The 22,816-nt window shown below is 38.8% G+C and overlaps 1 protein-coding gene across 4 annotated transcripts in view; it reads right to left on the minus strand.

Moving 5' to 3' along the window:
- Positions 1–22,816, minus strand: part of LOC129238549 (PDF receptor) — a 104,512-nt gene that overhangs the window by 14,377 nt on the left and 67,319 nt on the right. For all 4 annotated transcript variants that reach the window (XM_054873605.1, XM_054873604.1, XM_054873607.1 and 1 more), the window contains exon 2: positions 9,365–10,516. In XM_054873605.1, coding sequence (XP_054729580.1) covers positions 9,365–10,034 — 670 coding nt within the window. In that variant the 5' untranslated portion in view covers positions 10,035–10,516. The remainder of the gene's footprint in view (positions 1–9,364; positions 10,517–22,816) is intronic.

Below are 22,816 nucleotides of genomic sequence, written 5' to 3' on the forward strand. Positions count from 1 at the left end.
GGCACGACAAAGACGCTAATGCCATTTAAACAACCGTTAATCACATTGTAATGCATTGCTAAGCAGATTACCAGCATTATATCATTAGAGCAGGTAAATAAATAAATAATTTATGTGTAAATAGTTATGCAACAAGCAACATTTGCATGCGTCCGCATTGCCTCTCAATCGCATTGTGTGGGCTGATGACAAAATAAGTCACTTTTCGAAGCTAAAAAAAAATTAGAGTAATAAAAAAAAATCAATCAAAAACAAAAGGAAAAAACTCATAATAGTCTAACTTTGACTAAATCCTCATATCATTTAACGGCCGCATGTTTTATTTCCTTTAAAAGCGTATTTTTTATATACTTGAAAGTAGTGTAAAATGTTCTTGTTTATGTATGACTTTCTGTAGGTAGATGGATGAAATTATTGAAGTACCCGACTGGCACTTCCCACGTAGCACTAAAGCACTGTATTGATACCATTTCGAGACCGCCAACGGGAGCTGTTGATGTAACGAAGAAGGTTGTATCATTGCTCCGAGGTGTCGAAGAAAGTAGTACCCAGTGTCCTGAATCGTCTATCTGCCAAAGCAGGACATTTACAGGGAAAGTGCTCAACAGTCTCCTTCTCCAAAAGGTCTCCACAGCTTCTGCAATGGGGAAACTTACTGATTTGCGCTTTCCTGAGAAATAAGTTGTGTAATTCCTCTTTAACAACGGTCAGAGGGATGCTGATGACCGGGTGGGTGACATCTGAGACCAATTCATTTGGAACCTTCCAGGCAACTAAATTTCAGAGCACTACCTTCGTTTAGTTAAAGTAATATCGCATTTTTGACTAACTGGAAATGGAAAGCTATATTAAAAGTGGACGTGCTAGTTGACCGATTTATTTGATTGTAAGTAAGTACCCATTCGGCCATTCCGTAAGCAAAATATGAGCAACCCGGTTTTTTATAAATTTACAAAATTTTTCAAGTTACGAAAATGACCGTTATATTGAAAGTAGTTGCTAAATTCGCAATTAAGCATATTTTTTTCTCTGACAACAAACCGTACAACAAATTTGGTAAAAGAATGAAATTTTTTTGGATTTTTAAAAGTTACCGTCATAAGGTATCTGCATTTGAGTTCGTTAATTTTCAGTGGCAGTTCACCGGTCAAAGGCAACATATGCGCCTCGCTTCTTTCAGTTAACTCAGAGTTCAATCGATATATCGTTTACAGGGGAACAGAGGGACGGAGGGACAGACGTGGCTAAAGCGGCCATTCCCGTCTTTCTGAACATTTTCGTATATAAATGTGTGCGTAGATCAATCTCGATTCCATTAGGCTGTTACGGAAAACTGCCATGTGAACTTAATTGTGGATCAGAAGGTTGGTAATTTGATACAAATAAATATATATATGTTTTTGAAATTCTGCAAAGATCTGGGCTCAATTTTCAATTACATTTTTTTTCATAACTTTTACAGACTATAGGAAAATTGTTATTTATCAGGTCAATAATTAGCTGCTTTGCCACGAAATTTCTTTACTGGATACCAAAATTAAAAAAAGAAAAACAGAGCTTAATCTCATTATGATGTTGGATATTATTTCATTACGAATTATTTAGTATGAAACTATAAAAAAAATTACAAATTAATTTAATTCAATAAATATTCAGCTATCATTATTACAAATTTCTCGGAAATATTTTAATAATTGCAGAAATTATCAGATATTAAGTATCTGCAGCGCTTGGGGATAGGCTTTAATTTGTAGTCAAGCACTCAACTGTCATCATTTAAAATGTCTCCGAAATATTTACATAATTGTGGAAGTTATGTGATTTTAAATATTTGCAGCGCCTGCGGCTAGGCTTTAATTTTTAGCCAGCTAAGCCAGTACAGATGTTCCAACACGATTTTTAATATTTGAAGACACGAAATTTATGCAAAATACTCGTAGCATAACCAGCCATTAGTAATATTAGTTGTTAGGGAAAAAACTTTTTGAAATAATTATTAAAAAAAAATATTTAAAAATAAAAATATAATTTTACGCATTTCTTTAGAAACTGCAATTATGCAAATTACCACGCCTGGAAGGAGCGGTGAAAATTTGAAAAATTCTTGTGCCTAGTTTTGAATGGCCTGACTATGAAAGGCAGCAGGATTCGGTTTGTGGTCTTCATTTCGAGTGACACAAAGATTCCCCATCGGAATTGTATTTGAAATTCCAAACTTTCAGCATTTAGTTCTCCTCCGGCTTGCCGCTCTTGAACCTTGTAAAATCAGCTTCAAATTGATTTAATTGCACATGGATTTGCATATGCGTGTGTGTGTTTTGCAAACTAATAGTTTTATATTTCAAAATATTACACCACAAAAACAAACAAATATTAGCTGCTGCTGTGTGTGTGCTTTTTATGTTCACATCTAAATAGGAAATTTGATGATTTGATTGAAATTTCTGCTTTTGCTGAGACGACCCGCAAAAGCGAGCAACGATGCACCTTTCACATTATGATTCATATGCATAGGAGCATTATGATCTATGAATAGAAATTTGCATATGCTTGTGCATGTGTTTGAGGACATTTTCAACAGGCCCACTTACTCCGGCTTTGCTCAACTGGTCACTGGCAGCGTAAAGGCAATGCATGCAAAAAAAGCGCATTTGCATTGACCGCAGGCATAGCCCGACTCCATACAAAGCTGGTGACATATATTTGCATGTGTGTGCCTTTTGCTGTCTGAGCATCATGTATTATGACATCAAAATAATTTTTTTCTCATTTCACATTCTCTGCTCTGCTTCATAAACTCGGCATGGACTTGTCAATGCTTCCGCAAACAACACACGAATACAAATACAATTATAATATAGGTAGTCACTGGAAGGTATGAGCAAACTTCTCAAAGTTTTATCTCACACTAGTTATGTGTGTGTGTGTGGGTATGTTGGTAGCAACGTTTCTTGCATTTTGATATAAATTATCTTAACAGTTTCCTGCACGTCTGCGTTGTAGGGATTTTCTATTGAGTTATACGCATATTTGCTTTGCACTTTCATATGAATTCACGTAATGCACTTACACCATTACAAACACGTACACCCCTGCTCCCACAGTATTGTGCTCTTGTTCTTTCGATAGTGCTGCCAAGCTAGTCTCGAAGGTCCTGACATGCATTTGTCATAACGGATTTGTCAAGTTTTCAAGTTCTCTAAATTCTGACTCGGCTTTGCGATTGCACTGACAGACGCTTACAAATACACACACATATTTGATTTATGTAATCTCTGTAATCGTAGTGTATTTTCTGTAATCCCGTCTGTTTTTTGTTGGCTTCACTGGCAATTCACTTTTTTCTACAATAATTTCTCCCCTATGTAGCTCGCAAATATTTACACAACTGAGCAGTAATTTCGATAGTTATTTAGGCACGTGCCACGTGCCTTGTGCAGGTTATCTGCGCAGGGAGTCGTTGACATTGAGGTGTAGCCAAAGGTTGGATGGAATCATTGAAGAATTTGAATAACAAATCAGGTGTGGAAATGGCTAAGTAATAAATTCAGACTCCATAAGAATTTCAAGTTGGCAGCAAAACTGTGAGTGCAAAACTGGAAAAATCAAATAACTCCAAATGAACTTAACTGGAGGAATCTGCAGTTAGCGTTCCATTTCTTTCAACAAAAACTTAATTTTCCTACACCAGCTGCCAATTTGGCTTTTTGGATTGTTGATGAGCAAAGTCGAACAATTGAAGGAGTAGTAATAAGCCCGAATATCACCCAGAGGCCCCTTTTCTATGCCAGATGCATCCAGCCCTTGAACTCGCAAACAATTCTGTTTATGTGCATTTTGTGTCTAGGTCTCCAAATAAAAGTAGAGTGTCCCAATTGGACATGGAAGCCGTATAACAAAATTTAAGAGTGCAAGGGTCAGTGGTGTACGAACTATTTCGCCTCACAAACTCTAATACCGAACTAGCTCAATGAAAAGTTACTGGAAAAAATAGCACCACATCTTTAAATTCATCCAAACTTTGCAACAAAGAATGAGAAATGTTGAAGACAGACGTCGGCAAAACATGGTGAGTTTTCGTATACGAGACTTTAATGCACTTTTTGATATTTGAAGATAACCGAGAACTGGCACATCATAGTTCCATGGCGTCAAAGTCATTTTAAAGCGCAAGTGGATCATCTGATTTCAAAATTTTGGAAAATGCTTCAATTTATAAGCATAGAAAAAACTACGTGACATGAAAGCAGCTACTTTCTCTCTTTAAGTTGTCTTTTGAAATATATGAAAAATACAAAACTCGGTTTAAAAGATAAAATTTAAAAATGAGCGTAAAGCCCCCCTAGTACCAAGCTGCCCTTACATTTGCTAAATATCACAACTTAAAATTTTTTGTTAGACCAGCAGAGGTGAGTTATCTCCCTTCTGAGGGAGAGCTGCATGAGTTTGTGAGCCAAGCTCGGCATTGAGGAGTGAAATTTAACTGTAGTTGATCGCAAAATGCAGTTAAAACTTTGTGAAAATGCGCTTATAACTCTAACGGGGTTATATGAGTCGTTTAATACGAGGAATATGATTTTAAAGAAAGGCGAAATTCGAATGAATTAAATATTTTCCTTAAACTTACTGCTTGAAAACCCATAGAAACTGTTTCGATTTTGCTTAGTTTCAAATTCTTTTACCCTTTCGGCAATCATTTTCACATTTTCTCTTCAATGGAGCTCATCATTGTATAATCAGTTTTTGTTCTATTTTCCACGCTGTTTAAATAATAAATATGAGATTATGACAGCGTGGTGAGTGATGCAGCAACACAGCACGTCATTTATCAGAAATTAAATAATGAAATTTTTAAGGGAAAAGTGAGAAAAGGGTTGAGTGGAAATTACATAATAGTAATGAGTAGCAGCGTGAGCTTTTCTGCAAAGTGGATGCAATCGTAAGTGGCTGTAATTTCCTGGGCGCGGATATTTTTCACTACAAATAATTGCCATGGCCAGTGGGTTGCTTTAATATAGATTAACTAAGACTGTGGAAAATAAAAATAGGACACTCTACGAGCATGAGAATATATTGTGCAAGAAGCACAATAGTTAAAAGTAGAAAAAAACTGAATAAGTCAAGCGCTGGAGGTGTTTAGATTGCAAAGCAGATTAGTTGTGGCGGCATAACCTAACTTTTTACAACGCACACACCCACTTGATGAAGGCACTTCTTGAAAATGTGTTAAGCGCTGCGTGCCACCAAGCAATTAACAATTACATGCCACTGCCGAACATTTGAAAAGGAAAATAAATATTTGCAGAAGTCAATGGGTGTGGTACTTCTGCTGACACAACAAACCTGCAGGCTGACATGCGATGACCCAATGAAGGCGCACACAAACAATGGAAGCAGAAGACAAATGCACAATTACGAAACTAAAGAAAAATGCATTAAAAATAACGGAACTCGCAGCACTCTACATAGTTGACAGAAAAACAACGCTGACCGCAGCCGCTGATCGTCAAGCGCTTCGTTTAGAGTAAAGGGAGGTAAGTTTGCGGGTAAGTTCGTGCACGTGTGTGTGAAAGTGCAACGCGCCTGAGGTCAATGAATTGCTATGCTTAACATGCTACTGCTCTAGTTGTTGTTGTTGCTCATTGCAGTGACATCGCGATGTGCTTTGATTAATGCGTCCTGCCCATGCCACTGGCCTAATAGCTTGCGCTGGCCCATGCACTGTTTTTTATTTTATTCGGTGTCGCAAATTGTCCCATTACTTTGCCCTCTTACCACATTTGTTCAGGTGTTACCCGCCTCAACTGCTAGATTACCTGAGTTAGTTTATTTCTTATTGACATTCATTTCGATTGCTCCGCTGACTTCATTATTTGGGTCAATGCATTTGAAAATGTCTATATAATCAAGGCCATCTGCCAGCTGGCGGCAAATTGCTACAGTCCGCCATGAGCATTGAGTGTTGTTGTGCACTTATGTAGAACTCATTTGAAAGCTAGCTTGTGGCTTTGTGTAGGCATATTGCATTTCCATTTAATTGAGAACGTGCGCTGGTTTGCCTCACAAGTTGATATGCTGCAGCCTTGACGGATGACTGCATGTTAATTGCACTGATCTTTGGAGAAAATTGCATATGTGTTAGGTGAGATATTATGTATGTATGTGTATATGCATGCGTGGCGTATGATGTATTTAACTCTACTAATAAGTAGGAGCATTTTCTTAAACTAATACCAGGTGCTCGGGTGACTGAGTGTCTGACTGTCTTGCTAGGGCTCAGCTAACTTCATTGTCAGCCAGTTGGCCAAACGTGCCTGCATAATACATCATAATTCCTCTTGAAGACCTTTCGCACTATTCTATGTACTTTGAGCCTTGCTCAATTCCTTCCCCGCTGCTGATACGTGCTGCAAAATTTTTATTGACTGCCTTCAAAACGCCTTGGCTGGTAGCGACGTTGATGATAAAGTTGCTGTGCCAAACGCAATTACTGTGCAATGACGCGTGCCGGCATGTGCTATGCAGCAGCAGAAAAAAACAAGCAGCTAAGCATGTAGTGTGGATTACAAACAACATCCAATATGCACACCTAAGTTGCTAATTCATATGAAATTTCCCAGCTTTGCAGTTGCTGCCTGCTTTTGCAAAATTTCAAAGGATACTCGTACGCTTGAAAATAAATAAATTGCTCTTTGTGTGTGCGTCGCTCTCGTCCTATCTTCTCGATTGCTTAACATTGAAACTCAGTTAGTTTGAAAGTCAAATCACTCATACGCCCTGGTATGCCTACTCGATTTGTGGCGCAGTGATGTTTCCGTTTTCGTGTGGGTGCGTTGATTTGTGCATTCTCTATGCCACATTTGATTTGCATGCGCACAAACTGCTCGACATGCAGCAGAAAAGAACAGAAGGAGCAAATAGTGCGTGCAATTCGGTGGAGAAACGAGTAGCAGCAAGTCAAGACGACCAAGCGGACAGTCAGACTGAAGTGCAGGTATGCAGTTAGACATTCAACCAGCCATCCATATCATTCGCTTGACAGGCTTTGGTTTAAGCTTCGCAAATTGATATACAAGCGGCTGGTCAGCTGGGTGGTTCAGTAAATGTGAATTTGGCGATTGACCAACTGGCAGTTGAGCTCTGACAACTGTCGCTTGCTTGCATCTCGTTTGCTGATTGGATTAAAGCGTCTATCCTGTTGCAACTTCCTCAATTGCAATTACTGCTTACTTATCCCTATACTGCATTTCAAAACTGACGAAATTTTCAATTAACAGTCGGAAAGTTCTACTGGCAATAACTGCACAAAAGGTACTGGCATGATTAAGCCATTGGGGCATGCGGCTGGCAAAGTGCATCTGCATATTCTTCCTCGCACCTTTATCGCCTGAACTGGCTGCGCGTGCATGCTTCCGCCGTCGCTACGTAGTTGCATCAATAGATCGATAGCGACAGCAGGAAACCTTCTGGGCATCGAATGTGCGTCCAACAAATCAAACCTGTCACTAATACCATGATAAACTGTGCAGTTTATGCCACCAAGCTGTCCAATAACTTTGTTAATTTGTGTGCTAACAAGCTTTGGGTTTCTGTCATTTCGACAAGGTGTTGCAAATGCTTTTGGTCCAAAGTTGATATGTGACATGCAGCATGTACACGAGTGTACTTCGACGGATTAATATGTAACTAGTAGAAGGTCGCCGCAATGACGTTGAGGTGAACAAGAATTTCAGTTTTGTAAAAGTTTAAGAGTTTGTGACATTTATGAAGGAAGTTGCTGGGCAGGTAAACCAAGAATTTTGTCCCTGAATCGAAGCGCTCTCTAAGAGAGATTTATGAGTATTCTTCTAAACCAGCGACGTGATGCTTCAACGAGGTGATAAAACAGTTCTACTCCAGCTCTTAAATTACCCAATATGCTGCTTCCAATAGACTCGGATTAGTACTGCTTTATATGTGTCAAAATGGTTAATGTAGTTGTGCGGGTCTGCATAATTTGCAATGGAATCTGGCACTCGTCTAGGACATCTTTCCGGGATGGTTGGCGCAGACTAATTTTTTACTGCAAGGCCGACTTTAATCCATTTGAGATATCCATCACCCACATGAATGAGATACGCTTTGATGGGCCACCACCAAAAGTATCGATAAAGTGAGGTCGCATTTCATTGCCTTTCATTTCATACATAATCGTAGTTCGTAGTCTTGTCAAGAGCCATCCCCGTATAGCAGTTTCGAGAGTTTCAGTGGAAAGTTCTATAGCTTTTGCTAATATACATAGTCCAGATCTGGCGCCATGCGATTATTACCTATTCAAGCATTAACGAACAGTTTTTTAATGGGGCGAAATTGGCCTCAAAAAATGGTTATGAAAATGAGTTACTCAAGTTTTTTTTCGATAATAGGGACGTGACATAACTCATGTAACAAAACGGCGCATATTTGATTTGAGCTAAATAATTATGTCCATCTTGATTTCATCGTCCAAAAAGCGAAAAAACTGCTCGGAACATTTTACTTTATCAAACTTGGCCCGAGGATTAAAGCTTTTGGAAGGAGTAAAAATTGAATAACGGCACTATAAAGTGAGCTGGAATGTAGAAGATTAGTTGAGAAGAGGGCGCTAATTATATTAAAGTGCATTTTATTTTAGAAATCTTGGTTAAAAAACATTTTGGAGCAGCTTATAGAAAATTTTAGCTGACAAATTGCTTCCCTGACCGGCAAATCGAGTAGCGAATAATTCATTTTATTTATTTGACTTTTATTCATCTGTGATTGGTCATTAGTGATTTGATTTGCAACACATTTCACCATCAAGCAGTTTGTTATCAATCAAATCATAAATCAGTGCTCAATATAGCCATTAACTATTCAAATCATGGAGACACCCATTTAGGCTACATTAGAGCGGCTCACTTCATACTCATCCACACTTGGCTGCAAGAGTAAGGGTGTGAGAACTTTTAAAATACAGGCCCACACTCACACATATGCCGACTAAGCAAACACAGCTGCCGCGCAGATTAATAAATCATAGCAAACTGCCATTGTTGGCAATCAGCGCCGCAAGTCATACGTTGGTGTGTGCGTGTGTGTGGGTGCGTGGCTTGCTTGACATATTTGTAACAACTGCACGCAGTGACAGCGCGTCATACACCTCCGCCAGCGTCCCTTTATTATCCTACGTAATAGGAATTATAGCAACCACAAAATACAACAAAAATTACAGTCACAACAACAAGCCCTGGCGACTGCTTACTCTTACATAAGCGCATGCATGTATATTTACGCATTTGTTGCAAGTTGTGGTCAGCTATTGCTGTTGTTGTGGGCTTATGTTATGATTGCTGGTGCTACTTACCATTCTGCGGGCGCGTATAATTGGCGAAGAGCGCTGAGCAATTCTCATAGCTGCGTATGGCGACCTGATAGGGCGGGTAAATGATGCTGGGCGCGGTGGTTAATACGGCGCTGCCTTTGACCGCACTCGTCGCGCTCCCACTCGTCGACGTCGTGGTGGTCGTGGACGCATTTAGCAGCTCGGTGGCGTAGGAAGCAGCGGAGGACGAAATAGACGTTGTGGCATTGGCGAACGCATTGAGTGGCGCTTGCAGCAATGTTTTGGCGGTGCTGAGGAGTGTGGCACCTACCCTTTCACCCGTCCGGGATAAATCGCTGCCAATTAACGTATCAGTTACATTGCCATTGGGCAGCCGTTCCGTTGTTGTGGATGTACTGATGCTACTAGTGCTGCTGTTGCTGGTTGTTGTTGTTGTCATTGGCGTCGTGGCGGCACCGTAGCCATGCTCGTCGGTGACATTTTGAAAGTACATGTATAACACGCGCGTCACATTCGAGCGGATCGATGTGATAGTGGCGGTCAAATTGGTCGTTATGGTTGCATTGTTGCTAGCGATGCTGTCGCTGTTGTTGTGGTCGTCGATGGCATTGCTCAATAATTCATTGCTTGTGCTACCATCGTCGCTGCCGAGACTTGCCGCGTGTGTGTGTGCCTCCATTGTGAGCGGCATATTTGTTTGCCAATTGCCAATTCGTGCTGGGTTAGAGGGAGTTCAGTGGTGTGGCGTTCACAGTTGTGATGCCCTTTATGTCGCTGCTGTCACCTCTACTACGTTTGCTTTTGTTTGCGCGCTGACATCCGCTTCCGCTGTTTCGGATATTGTCATTTTCAGCATTTATTCCCAGTCAGTCATTTTCGACTGTCATTCGCTTTTTTGCACTGTTTTTATTTTTGATGTTTTTCACTTATTTTCTCGTTGGTGGGCTAAAGATGGTGTGCATGTATGCGCTGAGCCTATGTGGGTGTAGAAGTGGCACGTGTGCGAGAACCGTGATATTGGTTCAAATATTTATTACTCCGTGCATCCAATTTTTTGCATTTCCACTTGTCACGCCCTCCACTGCAAATAACAAATGCCTCCTCAATATTTATCCTTCCTGCTTTACTTCTTTCCTCCGATTATAATCGCTTGTTCATACTGGCGGCGACTATCTGCAATTTAAATAAGTAAATATGCGAATGGGAAAATAATTAAATTTCAGTTAACGAGTCTTCTTGTTTGATTGCAAAGTTTTCTGGGTAAACATTTTTCTTTGCATTACTTAGGGAGATTTTTTATTTCTAAAGGAGCAAATAAATAAAATATATACGTGGGCTGCTGCGGTCGATTATAGCCAATTTAGTAACCAGTGAAAATTCTAATAAAAAACCTACCGTATTACTTAATGCTTTTTCTAATGCACACTTAACCAAATAGCCGCGCCAAAGTAAAGCGCAATCTACTCATATATTATATTTTTAATCTCTCCGATAACCAGACATAAACACAAATGATTTCCGTTTCATAGGATTATTTCCTCATCTGTTCTTGCAAGGTAGTGCGTTCTTGGGTACCACAAACTGTAGGATCTACCAGTCCTTCTTAGCAATCTTGTACGTAAACGTTCGATTAAAGAGGACCTTTCTGGTGGCTTTACATTCTCAAAATATTCCCATAAACTTCGCCTTCAGATCATTAACGAGTTTTCTGCTGGCGTATTTTGAGATTTCTAGAATTTCAGATATTTTTTATGAGGAGCTTTTTCATGCAGAAATACCCGGGGAGGTTTGCCATTGCCTGTAGAGGACTGCTATTACATAAAATTCTTTCTTTATTTTGATGTTTCATGCACCTACATTCAAACGTACGTACTCCGAACAGTAGTCACGCACCAACCCATTCGGATACGACGGCCGCTAGCGGGACCGCTAGCAAAAATTGGATAAACAATTTTTTACGAATTTTCTCTTTCAGTTTTTTTTAACAGCCTGGTTCGTAACTATGAGAATAATCTTTCGACTCACCAGGGAAATAGAGACGGTTTCAAGTATGTACATATATTCCATACTTCATGAATTGTCTTTTAATTTTTTGTAACTCGCGAGTTTGTAGCCATGAGCTTGATTTTAGTGACTCGTTAAAGCAAATTGCAAAGGAGGTACTAAAATTTATTAAGAGTGCTTTAATTTGCCTACTACTCTGTAAATTTCTACTTAACTGCCAGCTACACTTCTTTGGAGACAGACTACGATTTAGAAACCCCTAGTCTCATGGGCTCTTCTACACATACACGCAATGAGGAAATGTATTGCGTAGACGCATATAAAATGAGTTCTATTTAACCAATTCCTTTGATAATCTGACATGAATTCTTAAGAAAGTTAATATGTAAATGGCATTATGATAAAATCCTAAACAAGAGTCGTCCTCTAATCTTGCCACAGAAATATTTATTTCCATTTGCTTCTTGCTGCCTTTCATTTTCTCAGAGAAAGCGCTTCACTCATCCCCAACTAGGATTTCTCGGAAGCATTTCGAAGGACTTCTGCCCACTCGCTTCCAACAAGTGCAACAGCTCAGTAACTATTACAAAGTCAAGAGCGCCTTTATTATACGTAAATGTATGCACAGTAGATTGCACACACATACACCCGAAACATGCATATGTGTTTGTTAAATATGGTTATATTCCAGTAATGTTCGCTTGAACGCTTTTCAATGTTTCTCCAAATAAATATACGTCATTTGTGAGTGCTTGTACGACAGCGAGGCTATATGTGCATGTGTGTGTAGCTGTATGCGTGCCGTGGAGGAAAACGATTGCTGGTTGGCGCGCAATAAACAACTTTTCAATGGACATTTGTTATTCAATATGTTTGCTTGCTTCCTTGCTGTGAGTATTAATCATTAATCGCAATCAATCTACAACAATCAACGACTACAAGAAGAATAACAACAAAAAGAGAAACAGCAACAATAACAAAAGCAATAGCAATAGCAATAAAAAGCAAAGACTATTCCCATTTGCCAAGTTGATCGCTGGAATTGTTGAGACTGGACGAGAAGTGAGGCCGCAACTGCTCTGTATAAAATCAATTTGTGGCACACAAAGCCAAATACAAATGGCCACGTATAAGTGCATGGGCCGTCACAGCTGAGGATGTATTAGTATCTTAATTTGAGAGTCTATGAAGTGCAGCAGCTTGCAAACAAAAGCCATTCTGTGGTAAAGGTTGCAATTTCAATAAGTTGCACGTCTATTTTTCATGATAGCCCGGGTGTAGCAGAAAGCGAAACAGCAAAAAAAAAAAACGTCAAAAACAACAACAACTGGACAGCAAGCATAGCCGCTGACTGGCCAACATTTATTGCATTGCTTGGCAATCGAGGGCCTTGACATTGAAAGAGGAATTGATAGGCGCCATTGAGACGCACACACAAACACGAATATGCAACATGCAGTAATATTCTAAAATGATGGTAGAAATGGCGCTGACTTAAAGCAACGTGCCACAATACAAGGCGATAATTGTGGCCGCCCTTCGGTGGCCGCAGCATAAGCAGCCAGCCGGTGGTAGCCACCTACCTGCAACATTAGCATGTCGCAGCTGTCAGAAGACTTTATTAACCGCTTTCGAGAGCACTCACTCGAATTTCAAGCTGTTGTGCACACAGCCATTCGCACATACATACATAAGTATATGTTGCACGCACTGGTATGTTGCACTCGAATGCCAAGGGAAACGAAATGCGTTTGAATGCAGCAAAGCAGAAGCAGCAGCAGCAGCAGCTGAAAAGCTGAGTGTGAAGCGAACAAAAGAAGAAATATTGCTAATGTACCTTTGAGTGGCACTCATGTTGCATAGATGGAGATGTAGCAGCAACTTGCAACCAGCCGTGGTATGCTCGAGTGCATTCGGTAATAATGAGCTACAGCTGAGGGGTGATGAGTGGAGGCCAAGCAACAAAAGAAAAATGTATAAACTACTGAAAAATGCTGGCATGTTGCCCGTGTTGCATGTAAGTGCAAATTAATTGTGCAGCTCTTGCAAGTGCAAAAAAAAAAAATAAAACAAAAATAAAAGCAAAAATATAAAAAAATAAAACCAAAAATAACAATAAATTAAAATATGTGAAGAAAAGAAAAGCGCAATTGGGTGGCTACTATTGCTGTTATTTTATCGCTGCCGTTGTCGATTAAAACAGATCACAGCCAGCAAAAATGGAGAAGCACCGAAAATGCGCAAAGTTGCAAAATAGGGGCTCAGTGCGCCTTTACTGGGGCACACGTCGAGCGAACGCTTTTCCTGTGTACCCTCCGCTTCTTCTAAAGGAAAAAAGAAAAAAATCTTTAAAGCTGCTAAGCTTACAAGCCTTCTATGATTTTTAGCTCCGCTTTGTTTGCAAGGAAGCGACCTCCTTTTTTTACTGATTGTCTGCTTTATGGAATTTTTCACCAATCACGAAACTTGCAAATTTGTTTTAAGTGCAGAAACGAGAAAAGTTTCTCTTTAAGTGAAATGAGGACAAATGCTTTGCAAAAAGAATTGCGCAAAGAAATAGCTCAGAAATTTATTGAAAGTTTTTGCGTAGAAAAACAGAATAGTTAGAATAAAATGGTGGCTCAGTTCGCGTGGAAATTAGCTTAAACCGTATTTGAAATTGGGTTCTATAGAACAAAACAGAACAGTGAGATCGAAGAACTTATAAATGCAAAACATAGTGGGCTTCGTGAAGCTGCAACGTCTTCGATGGCTAGGACGCGTACTTTGGATAGATGACAACAGAATTGTAAAGAAGACTTGGAAAGTGGACTTGGGAAGTGGACGGCATGAAGAGGCTGGGGAGATGATGTGGAAGTCGGCCAGTGTAGCATGAATGCACGAAGAAGCCATGCAAGCAACCGAGACGTATGGAGCGCAATAGTAAAGGACAGCGCTGGTAAGTGGTCTCGTAGCTCTTGAAAGTAAGCAATAATCCCACCACTGTTTTTCTGACTCAGGAGAACTCAAGTAGACGAACTGTCGCGGAATTATTCCACCTAAGGTATCATTTAAATGTCTGTCAGAGGCAGCTCGACAGTTAATTGATCGAATATTATGGATGCCTTATCCGAGCTAATCTTTAGCTTTCACCAAAAATTTCTTCTGGTGGGTCTCGTTCCATACTCTGCACCCTAAGTTAGCTGAGCTCTGTTGCTGGCGATGAAATTGCGTGGTTTTTAAATCGAAAGCGCGCAACGTGTTGCAGCCTCAGAAGCGGTGTAGACTTCAATAATTTTATTTTGAAATAAAATACGAATCAGCAAATGCCTCAGAGATATCCGTAGGCTTCTCGCGCTGTATGAAAGGATTTAAAGAACTCAATTTCATTTTAACAAAATTCCAACGAAATGGAAATTCTCAGCATGAAATGAAAAAAGTGTTTGTGGATCAAATGAGTGGCAAAACCCAAATTTTAATAAAAAATGATTATGTGGCACATATTTTTTAGTATTTTCCTCACATATGAGCCAGCTTATCCAGAGGCTTACAAACGTCATTCACACGCACATAACGCATGGTGCATAAGTAGGTGTATGTGTGTATTTAGGCAAAAAAAATCAGTGGCAACATGCCGCCATTGTTTATAAAGTGCTGTTGCTAGGGATTATGCAATTATTGCTCTACTTGCCACTAACAATTTTCTGCGAACTTGTTTATTTCTTATGAATGCATATGGTATATATTTCAAGTATATGTATGTGTCATATACCATGTGCCGGGGTCAACCTGCGGTATAATAGCGGACTGCAACAGCTGCCTCGGTCTCTGCACCCCTTTCAGCAGTTCGCTGCTATTCCAGTTGCTAACTCGTTGAAGGCGCCTACCAATGGAGAGTCATCTGATAACTGTTTCTCATTTTCCATGCATTTTTCCATATATACGAGGGTCACTCGAAAATTCCGTACAAAAATAAAAACTACTTACGTGTTTGGGGTAAACCTTTTTTTTATTTTTCAACTTAGTCTTCTTTTAGGATCATACACTTCGTCCAATGCTGTTCTAGTTTGTTGATCTCTTCTGAATAATAGAATTTTTTGAAATCTGAAAAATAACAATTCGATTTTGCAATCACCTCCTCGTTTGTATAAAATCTTTTCCCCGCCAGCCAAATTTTAAATTGGGGAACAAGAGTAGTCCGAGGGATCCGAGGAAGCCAATCCTGGAACCATATTATTATTAAATTTGCGACCACAACTGCTGAGACAGAAGCTGGTGCGTTGTCGTGATGAAAAAGGAAAATCTCTGGGCTTCTTCAATTCAAACGAATGCCAAACATAAAAAATATACCTATCTGGCTGAAACTTGGTGTAGGTTCTTCCAAGAGATGCTAGTAACTCAACATAACCTCTATGCGCGCCGATAGTGCCATCTCTCCTTCTTTGCATGGACTTTTCAAACGACCCTCGTAAACACTAAGCAGAATATGAATATGAAATATTTATTTATTTTCGCCATTGCAGCGTCTGCCAGTGGCATTTGGTGGCATGCTGCGTTTGTGGTGCTTCACGTGCCTACATACTTAACTATGTAGCGGAAATATTTCATCTTACTCGCCTTGCAAACTCCTCACTTCTTTGCTTAAACAACCTAAGTGTAGGATGTGCGCCTTTTTAGTTGTTATTTGTTTTGCCGTTGAAATCGTTGTCTCATTGTGAACTTAATTTAATTTTTAGCGAAATTTGTCTAGCTCGCAATGCGCCTCTGGAGCACAACTCGATTATACATATAAAAACAGCCGCCAATGGTGCCAGAAGCGGGAATTTCCCTCCCTGTTTCGGGTTTATAAAAGCATTGAAGGACAGACCTTTTCATTTTGGGATGTGGGAATTTTTGTTTGGCTAAAAAATTTCATACAGAAATTAATTGTATTTTGTAGGCTGCTCTTAAGAATTTCTCGAATAAAGATTTAAAGCTGGTCTCGCAGTGCACGATTAATAGGTGTATTACTGGCAGGCTTCGTCTTAAAGTTGTCCCCATCATATCGACCCATCAGCTTATTGCCAATACTTTCAAAAGTGTTTGAAAAAATATTGTTAGACCGACTAGAATCAATTTTGACAGCAAAAAAAGTGATACCAAGCCATCAATTCGGATTTAGACGGCAACACTCAACAGTCCAACAAATCCACAGGGTTGCTAACAAAATACTTAACGATATGAATGACAAAAAATATTGTGTAACTGTATACATAGACATTGCAAAAGCCTTTGATAAAGTTTGGCATAAAGGACTTTTGCATAAGCTCAAACGAATCTTTCCACAAAACTACTTTGAACTTTTGAAGAGCTACATAACTGATCGAAAATATTATATAAGATATGAAGACGAATATTCCGATATTCTACCAATGACAGCTGGAGTACCGCAAGGCAGTGTATTAGGTCCTCTTTTATATCTAATATACACCGCAGATGTGCCAAATCCGACAATAGATAATGCAATGATAGCAACGTTCGTGATACTGTATTAATGGCATCAAACAATGACGAAAAACTGGCGACCCTTACACTTCAAAAATTCAATACAGTAAACGTTAATAGAGACAAAACTATACAAGTTATATATACAAATAAATCAAATCAAAATAAAATCTTACCTGAAAAAAAACAACAAAATAAAAATCTGCCCAGCAGCAAAATATCTTGGAATAATTATTGACGAAAAACTAACATGGAAACAGCATATCATAACAAAAGAAATCAAATTAAAAATAAGTACCGGCAATTAAGTTGGCTAATCGGAGGTGACTATATACAAAAGAATTATTACTCCTAACTGGTAATACGGAATAAAAATATGGGGAACGGCTAAAAACACAAATCTTCAGCTCATACAGCGAACATAATCCAAAATATTTCGAAATATAACAAATGCAGGTTGGTTTATTTCCAATGAAGCCATACATCGTGATTTAAACGTAGACACCATCCAAGAAACAATCACAAAATGTAGCACTAAGCATATACAGTGACTGCCTGTCCACCAAAAAGAAAAAAATGCGTGAAATAGTACCGACAGAAAATATGAAACGAAGATTAAAGCGGCTCACACCGGCTGATCTAACTATAAGACTTATAGTGTAACTACAAAAAAAACCAAAAAAAAACTAATAATAATAATAATAACAGATTATTTTTACAAATATATAACAGGGTGTAATAAATAAAGGGGATATAAAACAAAAGTTTGTCCCCATAAAAAGGGCAAAAGGTAAAAACGATTGCGCAGACTTCTTTGTGGAACATTAAAACTTACTCGTTCAAGTAATTAGCTTTAGACCACAATTATAGGATGAACGGGGGCCTGAAATCATACAGATCGTAATGCCTGCTTAAGAAATATTTTTTGAGCGCGCTCAATATTTCTATTTCTAAGTTGGTAGTGAGGTCTTCAGGTGAGAACGAACCAGAGCCTAGAAGGTACTTTCGTCGAGTTATACCTGCCAGCTTTTTTTTAATTTTTAAATTTTTGTAGTCAAAGTCAAAAGCTGACTTAGGCTTAAAAAAAAATAGGCTGAATTGTTATTGTAAGTTCAATAATAATTAAATATATATATATATATTTAAAAAAAAGTAAAGCGCTTGGTTCAATAGATTTTGAATCTTGGCGTGCGCGTACTTTACAAATTAGAAATTTCGGGAAAAGGAATTAACGACGAGCAAGTCTAAAAACCAGCCTAGAGCAACAGACGATCAAATATTTACATTTAGTAAATGTTGCTATGATAGATCGACTTGAATTTCGGGCATCATATTCTTGAGATTTTTTATATTTAATGAAAAAGTAGAGAAAATAGGCAAAAAGGTTTAAAATATTTTCCTTTCGAATGATCGTCGGTCTTCTCCCACTCAAAAACCGTTTTCCCTTTCAAATGTAAAGTTGCTATGCTTGCCGAAGTTTTTTCTGAATAAACGTTAGTTAGACAAACCGCACTTACACATTGACACTTTCAGTTTGCACGTAAACTGGCAATAGAATACCTACACCGAAGATTATTAATTCACTGGAAATTTTTGCCAAAATAAATACAGGGTGGGCCATATAGCGTTTGCTTTTTGAACCACCTATTTTTTTGAGAATGGTAACACAAATGACATGTCAAATGTGTTCATAATTTACTTAAAGGTTTGACATTTACGAAATGGGACACTATACGCTTGAACAAAATTGGGAAATATTGAAAACCTATTTCCAAAGTGGTGAGTCTTTTTCTTCCTTTCTGATTTTCACATCGGTGGCTACGTCAATAAGCAAAATTGTCGGATTTGGGGCTCAGAAAATCCACACGTTACTGTAGAGAAGCAAATGCATCCACAACGAGTCACTGTTTGGTGCGGGTTTTGGTCTGGCGGCATCATCGGGCCATTTTTTTTCGAAAATGAGCGAGGAGCCGCAGTTACAGAAAATGGCGAGCATTACGTGACATGCTCAACGAGTTGTTTCTAAAAATTGAAGAGGATGACATGGACGACATTTGGTTTTAACAGGACGGTGCAACTTGTCACACTGCCAAAGTTACACTCGAACTTTTGGTTACCGTTTTTGAAAACCGAATAATCCGCCGAAATTCCGATATCAATTGGCCGCCTTGGAGCTGTGATTTAAGCCCGTTGGACTATTTTTTGTGGGGAGCCGTTAAGGACAAATGCTATGCGAACCATCCAGAGACGATTTATGCTTTAAAACACGAAATCGAAGTTGCCATTCATGAAATTGGAGCCCAAACAATCGAAAATGTGCTTAAAAATTGGGTTGATCGAATGACCTACTGTAAAGCCAGTCGTGGCAGTCATTTGAACGATATTATTTTTCATTCATAAATGACAATGTTCAATCTTCAAAATAAAAAAAAAGTTTGAAAAAATATTGGTAAGTTTTTATTTATAGCCGATTCAAAAAGCAAAGTTTACATGGCCCACCCTATATTATGCGAAATTTATGCAACATTGGTGTAAAGCAAGGATATGTATTTGTTGTCGTATACTTACAACTATCGCAGGTGCTACATACAATACTGCATGTGTGTATATACTGTAATGAATCAATTAGCTGACTGTTGTTGATATTTTATTGAATGCACGCCACAGACGATTACACGCATCATTGGCTGGCAATAAAAAGCATTTAAACGCGTTTGTATGAATGTAAATGTATGGACGTGTGCGCACTTTTCTCATGTCAAACTAAAATTATGACAACACGAGACATTTATTAGCAAGAGTTAACTGTGGCAAGTAGACGAAGGCGTAGCGCAATGAGCGTAAAGAGCGTGATGGGACCGTTTTGACAGCTGTTGCAAGTGTTGCAAGTTGTGCAAATGAGTCAATGATGCAACAGATGCATGTGAGCCGTAAATAATTGCAGTTCATGACCTGGCCGCGCTATTTATTTAGCTGTAGGTCACCCGCATACAGACACACACACACGCATACCCACTAATCAATTGCGAAAATTCAATTATGAATAAATTAATTTCTGCACAGCAAATAATGAGACGAAATGGAATTAATTGGTTAGCTTGACTGGTTGCCAATTGCGATGAATCAACTATTAATTAGGAAAAAAACTGGATATGCTGCCATGCGACTTTTTAATGGCGATCAGTGCTCCTAAATGAATTTACAGCTAACAGTAGGGAAAATCATTAAAAGGGCACTTAGCTCTTGCTTGTGTTGTAGTCCCCTTTTCTCGTTTCACTTTTCATGCACCTCAAGCTTCTTTGCGCCCGGTTGAGGCTGCTTATAAATTCATTTATTCCATTAGGTTAAAACAAATGTAAAAATTTTTCAGCCCAATGCATACACTAAACCACTTTAATTCACACATGAATGCCTAATTGCAACTCCGCGCACTCGTACATGCAAGGGTGCGCTCTAATGTGCACACACACATGAATACATTTGACTTATACACCCATGTATGTATGTGTGAGCTTCAAGTCAAGTTTATCTTATAATTAAAGACACATCAGAGTTCTTAGAAATTTATATTGCATACAAGAAGTGCGTGTGTATATGCGTGTGTTTATTTAGTGAGGCAGAACTTTTAAGGCATGCAACTTGTCAAATTTGCAACACCCCTCCCCTTACTGAACATTGCAGCTGTAGTTGTTGGTCAAGAAAAAGCGCCCCCTAGAGTTGAGCTGAAGAGCCGAGGTACGAAAATCTCTGAACTAGTTTGTAAAGCATGCAAATGTACAATAAAAGGCGAGTAAGAAGCGTAAGCAGCTGCAGGAGACAAGCGGAAATTAGCGCAGCAAAATGAGTAACCGATTGCTGATGAGCCGGAGCAAGGCAAGCATGGCCAGTGGAGGGTGGCTGATGTAAAAGTAAGAAATTAGCAAATTTCTGCTTGAAATCACAGCTCGGCAAGCGCGTAGATAAAACTTTGCCCGGCAGCAAAATAAGATGGAAAATGAGTTACAAATGTAGCAGCAAGAAATTTTATACAATGATTGTTGCATGCCATTCTTACATCCGCATTGTCACATATGCAAAGCATTTTAATCCTCTGCAGTTGAGAAAATACTATTGTAACTTTTGCAGGCAGCGCCAGACACAAACATAAAATATGTAATACTATACATGCCACATAAGCAGCTGAACGAGCAGAAAGTCGCAAAAGCAGAGACAGCCTACAACTAGGTAATCCCTTCACGCTACTTATGACTTTATAAAGTTTTGTTTCAGTGCCCGCTTTTGACAGAGTCTGCTTTCGGCGTTGCTCTTAAGTTCGCGAGCAGTTTTGCATTGGTTGGTGTTGGTCTAGGGAATATTTAAGAGATTTATTTGTTTGCAAAAAACAATTGTGGTCCATTATTTTCTGTGCGCTTTTGATATTCAACTGGAAGAAAAATGAGCTTGGAACTCTAAACTCCAAGCAGGCAGATTTATGATTCAAGTGAAAGACTTTCATCGAGTTAAAGCAGTTGGTGGTTGAGTATATTTATGCCGCCTTATTATTTAATACATTTTACATAAACAGTGATGGATGGCAATGTATGCACATAAGTATAGTCCAAAAAACTTTTTTAATTGGTCCTACTCCTAGAATATCCATAGCCAAAATAATAAGACACTAAAAGCAATTTATCGGTGACCTCTGAAAATTTAATTTCTAACATTTTTTTTTTAATTTTCTCTGATTTTCAGAGTCGATACGAAATCCAAATATTATATTTTTAAATAAAACAAAGTGTATACTTTATTGTAAATTTTGCGAAGGGACATTAAAAGAGGAGAATAAATAATTGCAGTTTACCCCATGCGAATTCAATGGAAATTTCGAAAGCGTTGGCGTCATGGGCAAATATTAAATAAATGGAAATAAAAAAAATAGATGCCTTGCAGCAAATATAGAGGGTTGTATAAAAATGTATATTCTTTTTGGCCATCCTAATGCACATACACAGGGTGCACATGATATTAAGGACATGCATTTATTTTTCCAGAGACATGGAGGACTGTAACTTAATTCACGAAGAGGCCTGAAATTATCGTCGCTATATCTGAAAGTCACACCGATTTAGGAATCTCTAATGCATTCACAAAGGCGTTAAAATGGTTCGCCGTGAATTAGAAGTATCAAGCAGCGCTGCAGAAACTGTTGCAAGTCACAAAAAACACGAGGAACGTTCTGACACTCACCCATCTGAAGAATTTATTCACCAAGTATAAGCAGACTTTGACGAAAATCCTTCAAAATCAATGAGGGCTTTTGCGAGGGAGCTTAATGCTTCTGAGGGTCTTATCCGTCGAGATGTAAATGAAAATCTTCGGTATAAATCCTACGTTGGGCAAAATATAGTTTATGCCGGAACAAAAACGGGAACACCTTGAGCAAATACGACTAAAACACCTTCTAAACAAAATTAAACACCCTGGAGAGCTTGAGAACACCGAACAGACCTTAATCCCCTGGATTACCACGTATGGGGCGTAGTTGAGCGTGAAACTAATAAGCATCCTCCTAACACCATTTCTTCTCTGAAGGTCAATGTGAATAAGGAGCGTTTGATGCGGGCAATCATTCCGGGACCCGGATTGAGGAGGTTATATATAGATATACAATAATAGAATGTTTTTTTAAAAATGTCTCAAGTTTCATTAAGATATGTAAAAAATAAAGCTAAATAGTCTTTACTCTCAAGTTAGCCTCAAATACCGCACGCACCCTGTACACATTTAGGTTAAACTTCGAGAGCAAATGTAAGCATTAACAATCACTAATCTCATCTGCTGTTCAAATCTGCTGCTAATCTCATAACATTTTGGCGCTTGCCCCGTCTTATCCAACTTGTTTGCTTGTTCTTCCATCCATTTAGACTTTTGTGTTTTCGTGTTGCCTTTCCAAGTCTTCAGAAAAATTTAGTTGCATTTTTGTTATTCCTAGAACTTGTCTGCTTTTCTCAGTAACATAAACTTCTG

The sequence above is a fragment of the Anastrepha obliqua genome, chromosome 2, assembly GCF_027943255.1.
Source record: "Anastrepha obliqua isolate idAnaObli1 chromosome 2, idAnaObli1_1.0, whole genome shotgun sequence".
NCBI lineage: Eukaryota > Metazoa > Arthropoda > Insecta > Diptera > Tephritidae > Anastrepha > Anastrepha obliqua.